A 22,446-nucleotide genomic window follows, 5' to 3' on the forward strand; every position below is an offset into this window, starting at 1 on the left:
CCTTTGTTCAGAAGCTTTAGTCACTCTCATTGAAAATTAAACCCTATCGAAGACGAACCATGAGAGACTACGGACTCTGAGAAACAAACTGAGGGTTCTAGAGGGGAGGGGGATGGGGGGATGGGTGAGCCTGGTGATGGGTATTAAAGAGGGCACATACTGAATGGAGCACTGGGTGTTATATGCAAACAATGAATCATGGAACACTACATCAAAAACTAATTTTGTAATGTATGGTGATTAACATAACATAATAAAATTAAAAAAAGAAAATTAAACCCTATCTAAACTTCTTAACTAGGCATTTAAGACCCCTATAAACTGAGTCCAGGACAATTTTCTAACTAATATTTTGCCATATTTTACTTTCTGTATTTCTAGCATTTCCATTTGACTTCTTTCCCCCTCCAACTTGATTTATTGAACATAACAAAATTCTGTATACAAAATGACCTGGACCTGCTGCTTGAAAATGTGACCCTTCCTTACTAATATTTGTGATAAGGCAGTCCATAGAGTGTAAAAAAGCTTAATCTAAAATGAATAGAAAAGCACCTAATGCACTTGAAACGAATGGCCTAACTTCTGGAACTTCAGTAGCTTTGTAAGATAATTAACATAGGTAGGATTAAGTCCCTAGATGACTGGCTGCTGGAGAATTTGATATAAGACATCAAGAAGCCTTGTTTTGCACGGCCACTGTGACACCACGTTTCTGGAGAATAATGTTCCCGTTATCTGATTCTAGGCGTCTCGCAGGAGTATCAGTGGGGTCAGAGGCTAGCCTGGCTGCTCGCTGGGCTAGAACAGATAGCACCCAGCATGCTCATCTGACAGGATCCCACAGCAGCCCAGATTAAGTCCTTATGAACCTGTGCCCAGGATTCAAACGATGGGCAGATTCTTCACTGTGTCCTCCAAGGGCTGCTCCAGAGTCTCCTCCATCACCCCCATGATCCACTCCAGCCCGGGACCCCAGAGCACATTGTGTCCCTTTTCTACCGCATGTCTCCCACTTGACCCTTTTTGATGGTTTCCATCTATCTGCTGAAAGTAATCCATCCATCTTTCCATGCATGTTGTCCATCTTCTCTAATGTAGACTTTAATATATCAATTATCTTATTTGAAATTCCCTGTCTATTCATTCCAACATCTCTGTCATCTCTGAGTTTGTCTCTTGACAGTGGGCCCTATTTTTCTTGCTTTTTGGTGTTTCTAGTTTTTTTTTTTAATTTTTTTATTGTTATGTTAATCACCATACATTACATCATTAGTTTTTGATGTAGTGTTCCATGATTCATTGTTTGTGCATAACACCCAGTGCTCCATGCAGAACGTGCCCTCTTTAATGCCCATCACCAGGCTAACCCATCCTCCCACCCCCTTCCCCTCTAGAACCCTCAGTTTGTTTTTCAGAGTCCATCATCTCTCATGGTTCGTCTCCCCCTCCGATTTCCCCCCTTCATTCTTCCCCTCCTGCTATCTTCTTTTTTTTTTTTTCTTAACATATATTGCATTATTTGTTTCAGAGGTACAGATCTGAGATCTAGTCATTTTTTATTGACTATTTTCATCATGTCATCAGTTGTGAGTAAGGCAGTATTTATGTCTGAAAATGTGCATACCTCTTGCTGTGTTAGACGTGTGTGTGTGTGTGTGTGTGTGTGTATGTGTGTGTTGGGGGAATTAATCCTCTGACCACCACCTCTGACTGTGTGATTGGGAGTGACCTGAAGTGGCAGCTAAGGGCAGCTGGTAGCGGTGTGTATGAGCTCATCACACTGTGCCCATTCCATTCTCCATGTAAACCCAACAAAACGAAGGAAGATTAGTGAATTGTTCAGAGTTGATCAGTGAAACTGTTGAACACAGATTCTAGTGTGAGGACCAAGCCTCATCACATTTACACATATATTACAGTAACCATGTATAATTTGGTCTTTTAGACATACATCTTTAAAATGTTTGTTATTTTATGGAAAATTTGAGGACCTGGGAAGGGAAAGCATAGGGATCCCCTACCGTAGTGGAATAACAATAATTTTTTACAATTGACAAAATGTTATTAAACTTGAACATCCACTGACAATGAAAATTATCTATTTAGTAAAGTAAGAATTTTATAGATTATTGATGGTAATTATATATCTCAGGATTTTTAAAAAATATATTTTAAAGATGTATTAATTTGCTGCATGTTAATTGCTGCTGAGTAAATAACCCTGCTTATTTGTGGTTTTGTTTCTGTTATTTTTTGAAGTAAAAAATAACAGTGAATCTTATAAATATTTAATAGAATACTCAAAATATCCTCAAGACATTTACAGATTTTATGTTTCTATGTGTGTATATTTAATAATACAATATATCTTTATTTTTCAGTATTGCATTTGTCCCTAATTTTCTTCAGGAAATTGAGATATATAATCTTTTCTTCTTGCTATCTCCTATTTCTAAGAAAAATGCATCTCTAGATATGAGAACAGTTTACTTCCCTTTTTGATGATAAACTAGGCTTATCAGTAACAGTAATATGTTTTCCTACATTAGAAGTGTCTTACTTTCTCACCTCACTATATGTATTATTGCTGTTTTCACATCTTAGGTTGTTAACTTGGCTAACACTAGATACTGCTATTATTTTTGAATAAACTCACTTACTTTTAACTAACATACAGAATTTACATTTAAATGAGCAGAAATGTTCTGTAAAGAGTTGCTATCATGCCTAAGGATAAATTAATCTATCTTCCACCAGGATAATAAAAGTGTTCCTATCTGTACACAGTATCTCTTTCTTTATTTACCATGATTTTCATGGTGAGTATTGTGTGTCTTGCAATTCTCTTTACCTTGGAAGCAATACTAAAATAATATAAACTAGAGTTTTTAAGAAGTTGACTTGTACATTATAATTTATGATGAGCATGAAAATTATAGAGTTGAGTCATAGAATGTAAATGATTTTTTATATTATATAAATATATATTTTTTTGTTAATTACCCTAAAACGTCTATTTTTAACATTTTATCCTGTATTTACTTCTTCAGTTATGCAGTTAATTCTCAGAAAATCTCTAGACATTCAATATATTTTATCAAAAGTGTAATGCTTCTGCTGTTAATCAGCTTACTGTATTGCACAATATGGATACAAGGAAGACATTTCTTGCCCCAAATGAGAGATGTACTTGTTGTCCTTTAGAGATACATTGAAAATTTTTTTAATATAAGATTTCAGCATTAGAGAAATAATTTCTTTATGAAAAGGAAAAAAAAGAATAAATAGCTTCACTTTTTACAAGTTTATTTTTTAAGAAAACCTTTTACATTTATTTATGGCATCTTTACAATCTAAGTGTGAAATGAGCCTGTCTAATTTATCATAGACTATAAGTTCTGAGTCATATTCTAGGATAATTTTCACTAATATCTGCAAATTACTTTGAAATTTTGTATTGTGCTGGTTGTTGTTTTTTCTTTTCTTTCTTTCTTTCTCTCTCTCTTTTTTTTTTTTTGAGTATTTTTAGTATTTTTTTTGTCATACTTACAGAGATGCTCTACATTGAGCTTTTGTTTTTATGGAGTTGAATCATTGTGATGGTCGAATGTAAGTGGTTATAGAAAAGAAGGCCCACTGCCTTATTCTTCCGTTACATTGTGCTGTAATTGAGAATAGGAAAAGTAAATCGAGAATAGGAAAAGTAAATGAAATAAGTAGAAAGCTGTGCCAGATACTTGGAAATTTAAAAAGTCTTTTTTTTTTTTTTAAAGATTTTATTTATTTATTTGACAGAGAGAGACACAGTGAGAGAGGGAACACAAGCAGGGGGAGTGGGAGAGGGAGAAGCAGGCTTCCCGCCAAGCAGGGAGCCCGATGCGGGGCTCGATCCCAGGACTCTGGGATCACGACCTGAGCCGAAGGCAGACGCTTAACGACTGAGCCACCCAGGCGCCCCTTATTTATATATTTTTAAAGATTTTATTTATTTATTTGACAGAGAGAGACACAGCGAGAGAGGGAACACAAGCAGGGGGAGTGGGAGAGAGAGAAGCAGGCTTCCCGCGGAGCAGGGAGCCCGATGCGGGGCTCGATCCCAGGACCCTGAGATCATGACCTGAGCTGAAGGCAGTCGCTTAACCAACTGAGCCACCCAGGCGCCCCTAAAAAGTCTTTTAAGAGCAACTATAGTGAAGGGAAAAATAACTCAAAATGGACAACTTTACAAGATGATTATAAAATTATTTTTCCCTTAGAAATCCTCAGCTCAATGTCTATCTGTGCTATTATAGGCTTTTAAAGCTGAGTTGTAAAAAATAAAAAATAAAAAAAAAATAATAAAACTGAGTTGTTACAATACTAGCTCCTGTTACGGTATTATCAGTCAAGATGAATTAGCTCTGTTTGTGGAAGGGCTATTAAACAGGTCCTCTGCAAACGCTTGCAGCTTGGAATAGGAGCCCCTAAATAATGCAGAGCGGTAATTGGTATTTATCCAGGTAAATGATGCATGCAAAAATCTGAACTATTTTACACATATGTTACAAATTATAAACTATTTATTAAAAAATAGAACCATGAAAGATAGCAAGTTACTAGAAATGATATCACTTTTTAAAAGACAGCAAAATTATTTACCTTAAGAAAGATTTAAATCTAGAGATGCATGGTTCCTAACATTTTATATGGCTTGCCCTTCGGCGGTCTTGGAAAACTTATGGCCATTCTTTTTAGAAGAATGTTTTAAAATGCCTAAAGTAAAATAAAGTAAATTAAGTGGAGGTACAAAGAAAACTACTTACACTGAAATATAGACCCCAAGTTAAGAACCAAAGTTTAGGCACTAAAATATTTTATGCCTTGTAAATGCGTATTTCCCACATCTCAGTTGCTATCATTCAAAATTAATTACTTTTAAGTTCTTATCTTAAAACTAAAATTCACTAAGAATTTAGGTAGAAGTTGTCAAGGTTTATATCTCATTCCCTTAAAGAACCTGCTATAAGACTGGGTGTTATATGTAAGACGTAGGCATTGCTGCTTTCAATTTTCTAAGTCATTGTCTTAGTTCCTACTTAGGAAGGCTTATTCTCACCCAATTGTGGGAGCAGGAGCCTGTGTTGATCTTCTATTGTGTTATCTAAGTTTAAAATATGGTAGCTTTTCATTCCCCTTAACTATGGTAGACATTTTAGGAAATTGCTACCTTCTACTGTGGGTTTTTTGTGTATGTCTGTGTTTCACTTATCAACCAATTTTCCTTTCACACTATGGAAATCATATAATTCATATTATTTATGAATATGGAGAGAAGAATTACAAGCAGAATTTAAAACATTGATATAGTCTTCAAACCACTTTTCCGCTAAAGAGAAATTTTAATAAGGGATATTTCCTAAAGAGTGACCTGTTTGCTTTATATAAAAGTAACAGTATCCTTTTAAGAACATAGCAACAAATTTGAAATAATTCTCTGGATTTCACTCACAATCATGTATTTCAATTATTTAAAATATAGTGTCAAAGAAGTAAGAGTATATATCCTAACATCTTAGTTTTCACTTGGGAAAATTGCTTGATGGAATCAGAATAAATCAAATTTTGCATAAATACAGGAAAGATTAGCCTGCTTTTCTGCTGGGGTAGTCAAAGACATTCCACAAAATTTTGTCACTACATGTCATATAATAAGATAAGTTTATTATTAACTTAAGATAATAGGAAATCTGAAAATAATGTAAAGATTGGTACTCTCCAAAAAAATAGGTTTTAAGGAATCTAAGATATATATATGTTCCTTTGCTTCTGCTTATGTACTGTGATGAAGCTATACAAAGATATGTACACTAAAAACATTTAACAAACTATTTAGCACATTTATTTCTAAAGAAAAGTGTTCTCTCTCAAATAGTTTTTCAGGAACAGAAATAGAACTATAAATTTTTATACCATCAGGTTGCCTTTTTTATATCTCTCTTTGAAAGTAATTGAATATTGTATATGTATTTACACTTTGTATATGTCAGCTTTTTGACATATCCTGGATATACTTATATTAAAATACTAAATTTACCTTAGGAAATCGATCATATCATGGCACATGGATTTTAAAATATTAGAATGATGTGACTGATGTATTATTACCTTGTAAATTTAAAGTGTAAGAGAATGACAAGCTATATTGTAGAATAATCCCAGCATTCACTTCCTAAAGTCATCTAATCTCATGTCTGCTGGTCCAAAATTATATGCCATATAATTAAATACATGTGGGAAATTGTGTCCTTTCTTTTCTTGTTTTTCTTTAATTGCCCACATTTTTCATTATCAAAAATGAGATTGGGAGAACTTACAGGTGAAGTGGAAGTTGTTTACATTAGTCTTGGGGGAGACTAATGCTTGTTTTTACAGTCCATAATATGTAAGCATTTCCATTTCTATGGTTACAACTAGATGGGGAGGGCACAGTTTGAAGTATAATTTGGCGTATGTGTTACTTTGGAGCTCTCGAGCCAAAATTGTGTTCTTAGGGTTGTCTCGCAGATAGTGGGGCTGGTGTTGGAAAACATTTATTGATCACACATTAGGTGTTAAAAGCATGCTAAATTCCAGGGATACAAAAGTCAGTAATGATGGGTTCCTGAAATTTAAGTATACTTCTTTCAACAAGGGTTCGGTTTTGATACTGGTCCTACTTGTGGTCAAAGAGATCCCATTGTTTCAGAACCATTATTATTTTTGATCTGTTAATACATTTCTGAATGGTATCGGTTGGCATTGCTAAAGTGCCCCAAGATAGGGGGCATAGATTGGCTGATTAACCAGTTGTCTGTGATTCTTCCTGTGGACCATGTGTTTAAGTATGACTAGTATGACTACAGCCTGCGAAGTTGCAGTGTTCTCTTACAACATTTCGATTCTTCTGTTAGAATGTTTGGGTGCATCAATATACTATTTTTGTGCCTAAAGCCTTTTTATAGCTCAGTTGACATATAATAACCTTAGTGGCTTTAGAATTAATGCTTATATGGTTTTCTTCACTCTTACGAGAAATGTTAGGAAAAGCCATTGAATTCTTTGAAATAGAATACTTCACATATTTCACCTGTTCCATTTAGGGAGCTCATTTTGGAAAGCAGGCAATTTCGTTTGTCACTGATGATAACTGAGCAACTCCTAGTAGCTTCATTGGGAATTGCTGTTAAAGGCAGATTTTGGTTTCCTTAGATATGCTGAAGAAGTTTAGTGAAAATTGCTCAGAATATGTTTTTGCAAATTCAATAATATTAAACAATGACCTTTTTCAAAATCAATTTGATGCATCATAACCAAATAGCAGAAGGGCACTAAAGATCAACTGAGCTGCTTTTTGACTAACGTTTCAGGGATTGTGAAGCAGCAGATAGACAGCCATATCACAGATCCAGATCAACAGAACAACGGCCTCTCCTAGAGCGGACCACCACCCGCTCCAGATCCACTGAGCGTCCTGATACAAACCTCATGAGGTCGATGCCTTCATTAATGACTGGAAGATCTGCCCCTCCTTCACCTGCCTTATCGAGGTGAAAGATAAATCAATCAGACTAACCTCCCCTTTGCCCCACCAGCACACCTATTTATTTTCCCAGCAGCTAAATGGTCTCTTCTATCATCCTTGGCTGATCACTAATAACAATCGATACTAACCTTTTCAGTGTAAGCACACTATTTATATTCAGTGGATATAATAGTGTGTGGCTACCATTGTAATTTGTTTTTAACTGTCCTGACCACATTTGTTTTGTGATTTCTCATTTATCAGGAGTCCTGGGTAAATCCCCCCATAATGCACCTCATAACTATCATGTTCTTCTCCTACAGAATGAGAAATTGTTTGTGTCCATTAGACATCACGTTTGGAATAATCATCATAATGACAATAACTAAAACTAGATTTTTGTTTCTTTCTATCAATACTAATATCATGTATTAACCAGTACCTTCTTTAGTTGAATTTTGAATTGTTCAGGGTTTTATTTGTAGTTTCAGGAGATATTTTCTAATAAAGGGATATCTAATATAAGCCTGAGTAAAAATCTCCTTGGATCAAGGGAGGGAGGTTAGTAGTGCTGAGAGTTTAAAATCTGGTAGAAAGAAATGTAAAACATTACCTTTTATGTTTTGAGCTGCAGAACTCTCCTGTTGCTTTCGAATGGATAGAATACTAATTTACATGAACAATTCCATGGACGTTACTGTAGGATTTTGTGTGCATGTATCTGTGTATGTATGCATATGACACAAAAGTAGAAACATCTTTCGACAATCATTCAAATATCCATATTTTGTCCTACTTTCCTAACCTTTTAATCAGCAGCTACACCTCTTTTAAAATTGCACTTGCACAGCTATCATATGAACCAAATGTATTCAAATTATTTCATTCATCCTACTGAAAATGAGCATCGATGGTGTATCTTGTAGGTCTCATCCTCGTACTGGGTCAGTCCAAACCAGCCCATCAAGTACTCCAGTGGCAGGACGAAGGGGCCGGCAACTTCCACAACTTCCGCCAAAGGGAACATTGGAGAGAAGTAAGTTTTATTTCTAATTATGTCATGTAGGAAATACACATGGAAGCTAAGGTGAATCAAGATTTTTTTTACTACCTTTGTGTTAGCGTTCTTTTGTTAATTGAACGCCTTAGCCGCATTTGCTAGTAGTTATATTTATAAATATATTTATAAATGTTATATATTTTGCATTTAAAATTTGTAATATTTGGAGGTAAAATAACCTACTGTTATTGCTCTTGCACATTTTCAAAATCTGAATAAATGCATTTTAAAAAGTAAACTTAATACTCTTAAATAAGCAGTTGGATGATATTTCTTTGCTACAACTAAGTGTATGTAATTGTTGATAGTTACATAAAGTTTATTAGTAACTAGCCAAATCAATTTTCACACACTGCAAAGGACTGGTTAGCTGATGCACAACAATGGTGATCCTTCTCAAAACTGGAGTACCAGAGAAAAGGTAATCATGAATATACAAAGAAAGATGCATGTTGTACTGATATTTTTAATACTTTCAAATTTTTGCCTAAGAAACACTATTTGTTTATACACAGATGAGCATACTCCCCAAACATCTATAAATTCTTAGATAAAGGACCTCTAAAAGCATGGATGATAGAATATAATAATTTTTAACCTCATTTTTTAAATGGTCCCTTTATTTAGTAACTGGATGTGCTTTGCCAAAAAAATACATATATATATATATATTTAAATCACCATTTAACTTTTCTTTAATGGATGATACATACATTTTGTGCCTTTGGAAATTTCTGTTGTTTTTAACCCCTGTGCTTTGGTTCCCTTTTTTGTTTTGTTTTTATTTTGTTTTTCCTAGACAATGGAGTCAAGGAGATAGAACCTTATGAAGGTCTGTACATAAAGGAGGGTTTGTTTTGTGCTGACAGCCTTTTTGGGGGGCTGTGTAAGCAAAAATAAACCCAACTGCAATTGATGTCCCTCCATTGTGTAGACTTTTATATATGGTAAATGATTTTCTTTTATGATTTTTGGTGTTCAACTTTTGTTTTACTTGGAAATTATACCAAGGAGTTAAGTTTCTTTGATTCATTCAAGTAAGAATTCAAAGAGTTGAACTTCCTTTAAATGACAAGATAAAATGTTGTTTCTAAAAATTTTAATTTGCCTTTCAAGCAGAACTCTATATGTCATGGACTTTTAACCAAAGATATCAATTGCAGTCTGTGTTTATGTCACTGAAGATGTACACCTAGTCTAGTGATACTTATCATCATATATTTCATTTCGTATTTATGATGATCTTTCAGTTATTAAATTTGACTTTCTAGAAAAGAAAGTTGTTGAATTAGATAGTGATTGTGGTTTGTATTTCCTACATCACTTTTCATGTTGTACCAAGACTGTTTACGGTATACCAAAGTTAAATATATACAGTTTTATTATCTACACTACATTTATGCCTCAAGAGAAAATATTGAGTCATGATATATGGAGTGTAATACATTTACTAAATAATAAAAATTCCTCTGCCAATGAAAGAATTCTGAAATTAACTTTGTAAATTTAAAGAATTGTTAACTGTTTTATTTACTTATGAATTTCCAGCACATAGAATAATGCCTGGCACATTATAGGCCCTCAAAAAATATTTGTTGAATGAATGCATGAAACACTGTTTAAAAATTGAAAAACTACTTCAAATAGTGTATAATATATCCCTAAAATAATCTTGTCATTCTATAGATGTTTATATTAAAATGTGTTTTATATTAAGATATCTATAACCTATTTGTAACAAAATTTTAAGTGCACTGCATTTGGGAAGCAATACTTTTATTGCTTTATATAACTTGGAACAGTTGTGTTTTTGTTAGTTACTGAGTGATTTATGGCCTTCTATATTGAGGTTCTTTCTATCCTACGTACCATGATTTTAAGCAACTCCATGCTATTATGACTAATGTTTTCTTATGCTGTCTGACAAGGAGATTACAGCAGCATTTCTGTAGTTCTTAATTATTTGCATTAGAATGGGTTATATAATTTTAAAAAGTACTTTCCAGAAAGAAAGTTCTGTGGTATGTAGGAAATTTTTTGTCTCCCCAGAATTTTTAAAGACAGAGTTTGACTTCACTTGGCATATGAAGTCAGAAACGTAGTTTATGTCACAACTTTTTAAAAAATTCAGCTTTAATATCTTTTATAGCAATACTCTGTTGAGATGTGAGTAGTTCTGTTCTTTGTAATAATAAACCTACCAGAAAGTCAACATAGAGCTAATGCTGAAAGTCGGGGTTCAGGAAGTTTTTAATGGGCTTGTCAACCAACATTGTATATGCCATCAGTTTTTGCCCTATAGAATCTATTAAAACCATGGTTTTCCTTTAATATCCCCTTTCTTTGTGATTTTTTTTTATAAGTAAAAGGAAGGAGAGCTAAAACCTCCCTTACCATTTCCAGTATGAGATAAAAGGACTTTTGTTTGTTTTGTTTTGCTTGATCGTATGAATGATTTCAGCAGTGTTTTTGTAAATGTTGATATGAAGACTTCAGCAGGTACATAATTGTGTAATTTTCTTTAGCTTTAATGGAGATACAAAATATCTCTTTTAGAAGTTTTCAAATTCCGACTGAAGTTAAAGGTGCATAACCCAAAATAGGCTATCAGTTGGTGGTCTAAATCAAATGATGTTTGGATTATCTCTTAAAAAGTTGTCAGAAGTTGTGCTCGCTTCGGCAGCACATATACTAAAAAGTTGTCAGAAGTAATTTAATGGCATTATTTTAAAATCAAGGTAATGACGTGTTTATTTTTCTCATCCTGTTCAACAACTAAAAAATGAGTAACTCCTACTTTTAACTCCTTTTGATTTTGGTTATATTTTAGTCTGTTAAGTAAGTTAATTTAAAACCTTGGATATGTTGGTTTTCATGATGGTACAATATTGGTTATCTTCTCTTTGTTTGAGAACCAGAAAAAATAGGGGCAATATAAGAAAAGTACAATGTGCTAAACAACTGTTAAGGCATTAATATTTTTAAAAATTTTCTCCTAACTTTGATGTCCTGGCATTTTGTGAAAATAAAAGAGAGTTTGTAATATCATTTTTTTTTTTTTTTTGGTTCTGTAGAAGAAAAGATAATATATTATTTTTCTAAGAATGTATCAAGTTTATAGACAGAATATTTTGCACACTTTACACAGTTATCACATATGCAAATATTTTAGGGGCTACAATTTCTCTTTCACAAATCAAAGCCATCATAAAAGGAGATAATATGATAATTTATTAATAGAATACTTATTTGCTTCCATAACATGTGAGAAACTCATTAAAAATAATCTATTAATCTCCTTATAGTCATTCATTATATCATGAATAATTTGAAATTTTTTGTCACTAAGGGTAACAAATATACATATCTGGTATTATTTTTTTCTTTACTCGTGCAAATACAGAAGTTAATGAAGAAACTGGGCATGTGGAAGAGCAGTGGGGAGAAAAGCAGGGTGAAGAGGTCAAGGCAGGTCTGTCTGTGTGTCTAAAATAAATAACTGAATGTTTTAGAAGTATGACTTTTCAATTTCACATAAGACTTTGGGCTCTAAATTTATAAATGCACAATAAAAAGTTCATTTTTCAGTATGGATTTTTAAATAAATTGCCTGATTTTATTAATGGAGAAATATTATATAAGCTATCTAATCTAGATAACTTACTAGAATATTTAATTTATCCATCTGAACATGTTCCTTAATATTTAAATCAAACTAAAATTATAGACAATGCCTCTGATCAAATTCATACCTATCCTTTACCCCAACTCTGTATTCAGTTCATTTATTTATTAAAAACTGAGTTCCTACTGTGGGTTACACTGAGTAGTATGTTGCAGTCCTAGCCTCTTCTCTAAAGAATTTTGGTTTTGTAGAGGCAAATTACAAGTAAATATAGAGCAGAATATAAAGTCTATTAAAATTTTTAGAGACTATCACAATTTTCTTCATAAATTTTTTTCATAAAATAAGAACAATTAACCGTATATTCCTGTTCTTCATCCCAGCTCAATATTGCTCTAATGTTTATTGACAATCATAATTTCTTACTAAAGAGTCTGTCTTCTGAGTGGTGTGGAGGGCCTTCATTTTGGTGTTTTTTTAAGTCCCTGTTATGTTTACATGTCATAATTTTTGCCACTTTCTTTGTCAGAATGTTCCTGAAAGGATTTTAAAACTTAAAATATTATATAATCAGTAAATATATTAATATGCTTCTTTTATCAAATTTTCACTATTTTTATTTGAAACACAGAATTGACTCCTAATCTTTTCTAAGATATCAGTTTTTTAAAAAAAGTTTAAATTTCTTTGAACAATGAAGAATAACTGTAGTCCTAATTTCATCATGTTTAACTCATCATCACTTTTCATTTGTGAACAGAAGAGTGTACTTTATGTGCCTTATGTTCTCTCCTTTTCAACTGTGTGAAAGCAATGTCCTTGTGTATATTGTGCATAACATGTATTTTCAAGGATGTATTTATAGTATAAGACACAAGACTCTTAAGCTATAGTTACTGATTATCGGTAACTATTTTTAATGTCATAAAGATGAGAATAATCATCAGAGTGCATCTGACCACGAAACAAAGGCACTTTTAGCTGCATTATTTCCAGAAATGTATAACTATCTCTCTTCTGAGTATCACGCATCTTCCATTTTCCTGCAATGCTATAGGAATCCCATGTTTAGAGAATATGATAAAAAATGAATTTCATTTTAATTTAGCTGTACAATTAATGTTTTCCTATTTGCCCATTCTTATGTATCTCATATTAGTCCATATGAACACTGAAATGCTTTCACACTGTTCATGAATTGGCTTCCACAGGAAAGTCATTTTTTAGGAAATCATTAATTTGGAAGCTTCAGTGGTAGTTAATATTTTTATTTATTTTTCACTTCATTAAGATAAAGCCTATTTGTTGAACCAGTTTGTCACTTATGCTTTATTCTCAAAATTAACTTAATTAGTGAATACATCAATTATTAAATTAACATAAAACCGTAACTATAATCTTTCTAACTTACTATAGAATGACTCTTTATTCCTCATTTTATTTTTGTTTTTATTACTTTTCTCATAGGATGGGAAGGATATACTTTACTCTTGTGTTCATTAATGTGAGATGTCATGTTTAATGCATGAATTTGTTTCCCTAGTGTGTGATTTCATCTTTTGTAGTGTGCTTGGTTTTTATTTGGGTTGTTAATGACCTTAATTATTAACCACTATTGTCTGTTTCCAATGTTAAGAAGACAATGAGGGAGAAACACCAAGCCCATCTAATAATGGGAAAAAAGGCAAGTCTAATATGAAGTTAATCATGTCTTTCTATATGTCAGACACTCAGTATTAACACTTATGATGTGTGTGAATATACTTTCTTAAATTAAATAAACAGAAAAAATATCCTAGTACAATCCTATTCTATTGAAATGTATGTCATTAAAGTCAGAAGTTTGGCTTTGTTGGTCATTTAAGATTCTGAGGGAAAAAGTGATGGCCAAGTTATCTTGTGAAAAACACAACATAGGTATTTTTCAATCCAGAAATTGTTTTAAAAGAGTGATTTAAGAAATATTTTAAGCAGAATTTTTAATTAGAAAATGATATGAACTTAATAATTAGTTCAACAATATTAAATGAATACTTATAATATTTATAGATTTTTCAGTTTTATACACATGAATTAATATATTGCCTGAGTGAGTAAAAAAGATCAGTTTCAATACTTAGGTTTAGTTTTCTTATGATTATTGGTGACTTAATTCTATAACCTAGCAACAACTAAATTCTTTCAAAAACAGCAGGACTGTGTATGTTTTATAGTAATTGATAATCAAATATAGCTACAGGTATTGACTCAGAATGTCAGAATTTAAGATGGTTATAAAAAAAAAAACAATGTTCTAAAATTTCTCTATATCATAACAATCTGCCCTTGTTGTTGGGGCCATATTAAAAAATGAATAGTTTTTGCTTCAGTAACTTTAGTTAAAATGTCCTTTAGTCTTGAATATATTCTTTCTTCCATGTCTTCATCTGTTATAATGTCTACAATGTTCTGTGTGATATTTAATTAGCACTAAAATAATTTTGTGATTTTATTTACTGTGGAGTGTTAATTTAATTATTCATTAACACCCCTTCCAGCATAAAATTCTTAAAATACGCTAGGATATTATAGGTAAGAGAAGGTGAAAATAATGTTACAAAATAAATAAAATGAAATCAAGTTTTATAAAATATTAACATTCTCCATAAAAAAATAAAAATTTAAATAATCTTTTAGTGTATACTTACATATGTGTCATTTTTATCTATATTTTAACCTCCATGATTTTTGCTTAGTATCTACGAAAGGCTATGTTTATATGTACTGAAATTTGTATCAGTGATCTGAAATGTAGATATATCTTCTTAAATGTTCAAATGTTAGAGTGCAACAAGTTTTAAGGACATTTAATGCCATTTTTTAAATTTAAGTACGTTTAAATGTATCAGAAGAATAAGGACTTCCCAGGAGGTCACTAAGGTAAATACTTTAACTGAGGAAGTACTCTGAGCAGGTTTTTTGGGCCTCCTGAGCTCCAGTTGGCCCTAAATGCTGTTAAGTCTTTCACCTCTAAGCTGTTCTGCATTCTTGTTATTCCTTTGATCTTGCTTGTAAAGGTTAAAATGACAATGACTGTTGAGTCCCTCCCACTCGTTATTGATGTATTTTTATCATTTACATAAAAATCCTCTTTACTGTAAAACATCACTATTGTTATATAGATCAATCCTACATAGGAAATAGTTGGACCTAGAAAGAAATTAATGAATAAAAATTTGAAAGATGAGAACTCTGGATATTTTATGTATACCAACTCACATTTTAATTAGCATAATCTTTTGATAGCCTACCTATAATTAAGGTCTAGGCACCTAATTTTTCCTTTTGCTGTTTTCTTTGGGGAGAGACAAATTTACTGTTTGTGTTGAATTTCACAGTAAAGTTCATGAGTAAGATTAAGGTGGGAGGTTGTTTTTAAATTGGCTAAGGCATATTTGTGGATTAAGGAAAATTCCATAGGTTAAAGGGATGTTACTACATTCCTTCTTCTACTTATATAATCAGAGTAAAAAAAAAAAAAAAAAAAAAGAGGTAACTATGAATTCCAGCTGTAACCATGTATTAGAAATGGCCAAACATTGAATTGAATGATGGATTTATGCCCGTCCTCTCTTCTGATTTAAAATGCAAAGGGAGGAAATAATAAAGATAAAGATAGGTTTATTTTATATCTTTCTGTGAAGTGCCCACATATTTTGGAATAGACATAGTGTATGCTGCCCTTCAGTTAGTGAGATATGTGATCAGTCAGCCAGAGCATCTCCATTAACCCTGTATTAAGGTCAGATTCTTTGGTAGGTGGAATCGGTTTCAGAGTTCTCAAATGACAATCTACCTAAGCCAGTCCCTTAGATACATGATCTTCATACCTCTAATGAGCTAAAATGAGACTATCCTTATTCCATAGCATGGCACTATAAATTAAGACTCAAAGAACAGCATAATTGGTGAGTTTCTAGCTACTTACAATTTTTTTTTAACTTATTCATTCTACAAATCGTTTGGGGTACCTACTATGTTCCAGTCTTTGTTCTGAGTGCTGGAAATATGCTAGTGTACATGTCAAACAAAACCCCCTGCCTTCATAATCCTTACATTTATTGGGGGAAGCAAACAATAAATGAAAGAATACATCATACCGGGCACCTGGGTGGCTCAGTCGTTAAGCGTCTGCCTTTGGCTCAGGTCATGATCCCAGGGTCCTGGGATCGAGTCCCACATCGGGCTCCCTGCTCGGCAGGAAACCTGCTTCTCCCTCTCCCACTCCCCCTGCTTGTGTTCCCTCTCTCACTGTGTCTCTCTCTGTCAAATAAATAAATAAAATCTTTAAAAAAAAAAAAAAGAATACCATTTCATATACTGGTAAGTACAAAGAAGAAAATTCAGGATAATGGGATGGATAGTGTTCAAGAAAGTAGGGTGTAAATAATTCTTGATAATGTATTCTGAGAAGTATTCCCACCAAGGTAGTATTTGAGCAGATAACCCTAATAAAGTGACAGAATTACCATGTGAAGGCCTGGAAAGAAGAGTGTCCCTGGCAGAGGGAACTGCAAGAAGAAAGGCTCTGTAATGGGAGCCAGCTTGACTTGTTGGAGGAGCAAGGAAGAGGTCACTTGAGTATGACCCAGTGAGCAGGGTGAATCGTAGTAGGTGTGGTCAGAAGGGGCTGGGGCAGGTGACTCATGTTATCTATCAATCAATATTAGGATCTTGTTTTCACTGAGTGAAATGGAAAGATTTGATTTGTGACATAATGCCATTTCTTTTTGAAATAAAATCAGTTTAATTGCTATGTTAAGGCTAACCTGGAAGAATTGAGATTAGAAACAGGGAAGCTTTTGCAATAACCCAGGAAAAAGGTGACAGTGGCTTAGACCATAGTGACAGGAGTAGTTGGATTCTGGATAGTTATTAGTTATTTAAAGATGGAGCCAGCAGAATTACCTGATAGGGGAAAAGAGAGAGATTCAGTGATAACATCCAAGTTTGGGGCCTAGGTAACTGGAAAATATGGAGTTTCTATTAACTGATAGAGGAAAAAACTTGAGAAGAATTGTTTGGTGGGAACATCAGGTGCTCAGTTTTGGATATAAGTTAGAGACCTAGGTCCTAGATATCTAAGATAAGATGTCAAATCGGCGGCTAAAATTTCGGTCTGGATTTCAGGTTGGAGATTTGGACTGTTTGGGAGTTACTCTCATAAAGAGAAGAGATTGAAACCACAAGACTAGTTGAGATCAGTGAGAGAACAAGAGTAGAAGAGGTCAAGGGACTCTGCCCTGAACCACTCTCAGATATTTAGAAGTTGACAAGATGAAGCAGCAGGAGACTGAGAACTAGGAGGGAAACCATGGAGCACAGTGTCTTTGAGTACAGGTGAAGAAAGTACTTGAAGTGGGAGAGAACTATTGAGTGTGAAACCATCACTAGGTTTAGCAAGTATGAGGTCATCACATTAACCTTCATTAAGAGCAGTTTTGGTGGAGTCGTAAGCAGCAGAAGGCTGAGTAGAATGGATTTAAAAGAAGAGAGAAAGGTGACAGTGAATATAGATGCCTTTGAAAAAGTTTGGCTGTAGAGGTGCCTTGGTGGCTCAGTCATTAAGCGTCTGCCTTTCGCCTAGGTCATGATCCTAGGGTCCTGGGATTGAGCCCCACATCAGGCTCCCTGCTCAGCGGGGAGCCTGCTTCTCCCTCTCCCGATCCCCCTGCTTGTGTTCCCTTTCTCACTGTCTCTCTCTGTCAAATAAATAAATCAAATCTTTAAAAAAAAAAAAGTTTGGCTGTAAAGGAAAGAAAAGAAATATAAATCTAAAACTGAGGGGTGAGATCATGGGAATGGATGCATGCAGGATACGTGGGAAATTTGGTGTGCTTTTGTTTCTAAATCCAGATTGTTGGTTCGCTTTGTAGAGCTACCAGGCCCTGGCCATCTCCCTATAGTTTACCAAGGTATCTCAGTATTCTGTGGCTTCGGTCCTAGATTTAGAATCAAGACTTTCTGATGTAGAAGGAACCTTATAAATCTTTTAATAAAACTGTATTTCTTCATTGACAAAGGAGCAGAAAGCTAGAAGATAATCAGCTTTCTTCAATCCACATAGTAGCAGATCTCTAGTCTTGACTTCCAATGTATGCATTTCTATACCATGCCTCTTCAGATAAATAGCAATCTTCTTGCATGGGTTTCAACCATTCATTTTATTTTAAATATTAGTGAATGGCTTAGTTCAGCTCAACCAATATCTGCTATTTTTAGTGTATTGTACTAGGTGGTTATTGAGGATACACTGACAAATCAGATGTGTTCCCTGCTTTGGGGAGGTCCCAAGATAAAAAAAAAATGATAATATAATGAGAATAACAAAACAGCTGGTAAAATTATTTTATAGCATATCACTTACATAAAGTGTCTTGAGATTGTGATACATACAAAGAAGAGGTAAGTTTTGAGGGGTTCTGGGTAGATTTTCAGCTTAAGAAATTTCTTCCCCTGCTTGCTATAGTTCATATTCTGCCATTTCTCTAGTGGCTTAATTATTTTAATAAATAAAGCTTTTAGGTTTTCCAGAACACTGAAATGTAAATAGTCCTGAGGAGACTGACCTGAGCTATTATTACATACAGATCTTTATAGGAAGCAAGTTAGAGCCTGTGAGTGGAGAAAGTCAGTGTAGGGAGAGGGATGCTGAAAAATGCAACAGAGCACTAGGTACCTTGGAAGAGTGATAATGACGAATTCTGCCTTGAACAAGCCCTACTCTAGTCTATTAGTCTGCTCTAAATAGTGTTCCTGGCTATGTAGATACGCTCTAAATTTACTTTCCTAATGAATTTGGTATATTTAAATTGTTCAGAACAATACTTGTCACATAATAAGTACCGTATAGTGTTAGCTGTTATTATTAATGTTTCTTAGTGATATCTTGCTCCGATTTTGTATTTTCAGCACAAACTCTGAAAACTTTCAATTTAAAGTAAAAGCACACCTGATTATAAAAGTAAACCTGAGCCATTTATTCAATGCATTTTGTTTAGTAGTTTTTAGGAAATTATTAATCTTGATGCTGTTCTTGATCAGATCGCTTGCATAAGAAACAATACCTGGGGGAATAAATCAGATCAAATTGCAGCATTAGTTACTGCATAATACACTAATGCATTTGTATATGTTTTAATCCATGTGTAAAAATCAATATGCAAATAGAATACTTTTCTCTAAGAGGACTATTTAAATTATTAATACTTTTCAAGTTTTATAGTGTTTAGAGGACTCCATTGGACGTCAATACTTGGCTCTTAAGCTCATTTCTACTCCTAGGCATATGACCTCTGGTGAGGCCTTTAATTTCTCTGCACCTCAGTTTCCTCTTCTGTAAAATAAAGTATCCTATAAGAATTTTTTTTATAGAAACTAAGTGTGTTTGGAGATGTACCTAATGAAATCTAAAGTCTCAAATAGTTTTGTTTCCAATTTATTATCTATGTTGTTACTGCTATTTGTTAATTTTGTTTGGTTTTGGAAACTTAACAGATACAACCTTTAATTGGCTGTTAGTGAGTCATTCACTGTCAGGATGATAGACTAAATAAACCCTATTGTACTACCTATCAAAAAATCATGTCCTTAAACATACAGAAGGAAAAATATTTTATCCCTTTAAGCCTCAATGTATAGTTGCCTACATTATTTCAAACATAGATAACCTTGTAGATAAGAAAGAAAGGAAAGGAGGAAGAAGAGGAAAAAAAAACAGGTTACAAAGGTACCAAAAATAATAAAGTAATTTTGACAGTCTGTAATGAATACTTACTTCTATAAGCATTCTAGAAGTTGGATAGCATTTAGGGTATGGGCAGGCTTTGTTTTGCTACCTCTCTGTATGCTTGTGAATGCTTCTAGGGCAAGGAAAGTATGGTACCCATGTCTTAATTTCCAAATTTGATTTATATCTAGATAACAATGGATTTTATATTTCCTAAATACAGCATTCCTTGCCAACGTAGATGAATGATGATTTGACTAAAAATTATATGGGAGAAATCAAGGATATCATTAAAAAAAGGAATTTATCATATGATTTTTCTCAGGATGAGCATTCAATCACATCTGTATTATGGAATAGTAACTTGGTGACAATGAGCAAGATGGCTTGAAAGAAAAGAGACAGAGGACAAGACCATTTTGGGTATTTCAATAATCCACTATCATGTTCTGAACTAGAGCAAGGAGAAGAATAAATGTGTTTTAAAAATTTCCCTCCTCATTCGAATCCACAAGCCTAAGTGAATCAGTTGTAGAAGTTAAGTACTTATAAACAAATATTTTAAAATTTCTTTTCCTAATCTTTCCTTCCCTTCTTGGAGGCCATTTCTCCTTATTTTGCTTTCTTTCCCTTTTGCTCATTTTATTTCTTCTATACTTCCAAAGCCTCAATTGGCTAATGAGATTTAGTGAAAAACTCCCTTCTACCTACCTCATACCTTTCTGCATACTTCCACCATTACTCAAGCCATACCATCATTGACTTCCTAAATGTAATCCTAAAGCCATCTTCTGTTTGTTGTTAAAAATAATGTGATCTTAGGAAGATGATAGACTAGAGAAAGAGCGCAGGTTTTCGACCTTGGCTCAGGGCCTGTCTTTATTATGTACCAACTATGTGACTCTAGGCCTTTAACCTAAGTCAGTTCATCTGAGGAAAGGAAATCTTACCGTATTTCTTTTATGCCCAATATGCTACTTTGAGAATCAAAGGAGGTAATGAATGTGAGATTGTTTGTTCACTAGATAACTATTCAGTTATCCTTAATAACCAGCTCTTTGTTTTCTTACCTGTAGAAACCAACCACCTGATAGATGTTCCTTTTTGTGTTTTATAGGATTAAATATGGTGCTGTATGTGGAGGCAATTGAAGCATATAGTATTATACAAATATAGTCTTATTAATGTAAGAATTTGTGCTCTTTAAATTGTAGCATTTGTAGGATTGGCTACCTGGTGTGATGGAAAGTAGCTGAAATAGTTATTTTAAAGACATGAGTTTCTTAGATGTCACTTAAAAGCTCACTTCATGGTTAAATATCCATGTGTAAAATCATTCTTCATATTATCTAATGTTTATTAAATCAATCTTTAAGCTTTCTCATCTACAAATTAAATTCACAACTGAATATTTACTCAATTCAATTTTAAAATACTCAGTGGGAGTGTTAGTAAAAAAAAAAAGAAAGAAAGAAAGAAAATTATCTGTCTAGAGCAAACTTTTTGTGTGTACTTGAATGGATTCCTAGTCTGGGCTATTTGACATATATTCTTTCAAAGTAATACTTACCAATTAAATTACATTGTACATCTTTGATTTTCACTTTTTACCCTTGGGTACTAGGTGTACAATATCATGGGCTAGCACTTTGTACTTAAATTTCAATTTTAAGTTCATTATTATTTAACATTAAGGAGGCTATTTTTTTTTAATTATCAAAATAGTCCTTTAACAGAAAAAACTGTCTTTAAGGTGTTCCATCAGTGTATTTTTGCTATTTTTGTTTAGTATATCTATAACAACTTTCAAACAATTGAACATTTTCCTGATACAAAACTAGTTTGCTAGTTTCATTTTAATACTATGGCCCATAATTCCAAGAGGGCTAGACATGGGTAGCTCTCAGCATTGATTTTTGGGTGATAAATGAATTAATGAGTCAGTAGTCAGTTCTGTTCTTTTTATGACTTTAATTCTGTTTTAAAATAGACATTTGAGTTTCAACATAGGGTTTAATAATAGTCACATTTAGAACTTTTGGAAAATCTTCTGTATCTCAGTGTCCAAATTTCATCATCTCTGCTGTAGATATTCTTCCACAAAATCTGACTAGTCTAGAATAATATGAAGCAAGAGCAACTCTGTAATTTTAGAGATGGAAATAACCTTTCAACTTTTCAAGATCAACTTTCTCACTTCAAATATAACATATGAGAGGCCAGAGAGGCTATGAAGCTTGCCTAAGGCTGTACTCATAGTTAATAGCAGAAATGTTCTAGAAGCCACCATTCCTGGCTCAGACTGGTAACATATCTGTGACATTTTTTATCAACCAGCAATAGCCTTGATCTGGGTCTTCTTTCATTGTATATTGGCTGTCATTTATAAATTGATGGTTATGGGACTTCTTTCGTTACTGGCATAGAATAAATTTTCAACAAATACTTGC

General features: G+C 33.4%; 1 protein-coding gene and 1 pseudogene across 37 annotated transcripts in view; one reads left to right on the plus strand and one right to left on the minus strand.

Annotated features, from left to right (window-relative positions):
* Nucleotides 1–22,446, plus strand: part of RIMS2 (regulating synaptic membrane exocytosis 2) — a 595,628-nt gene that overhangs the window by 390,233 nt on the left and 182,949 nt on the right. For 22 of the 37 annotated variants that reach the window (XM_021688297.1, XM_044914274.1, XM_021688308.2 and 19 more), the window contains 2 exons: nucleotides 7,389–7,568; nucleotides 8,470–8,579. In XM_021688297.1, the coding sequence (XP_021543972.1) occupies nucleotides 7,389–7,568; nucleotides 8,470–8,579 (290 nt within the window). Of the gene's footprint in view, nucleotides 1–7,388; nucleotides 7,569–8,469; nucleotides 8,580–9,402; nucleotides 9,436–22,446 lie in introns of all 37 variants that reach the window. The other 15 variants (XM_021688313.2, XM_021688315.2, XM_021688299.2 and 12 more) reach the window with 3 other exon arrangements.
* Nucleotides 674–945, minus strand: LOC123324589 (annotated as a pseudogene).

This window comes from Neomonachus schauinslandi, chromosome 4 (assembly GCF_002201575.2).
Source record: "Neomonachus schauinslandi chromosome 4, ASM220157v2, whole genome shotgun sequence".
Lineage (NCBI taxonomy): Eukaryota > Metazoa > Chordata > Mammalia > Carnivora > Phocidae > Neomonachus > Neomonachus schauinslandi.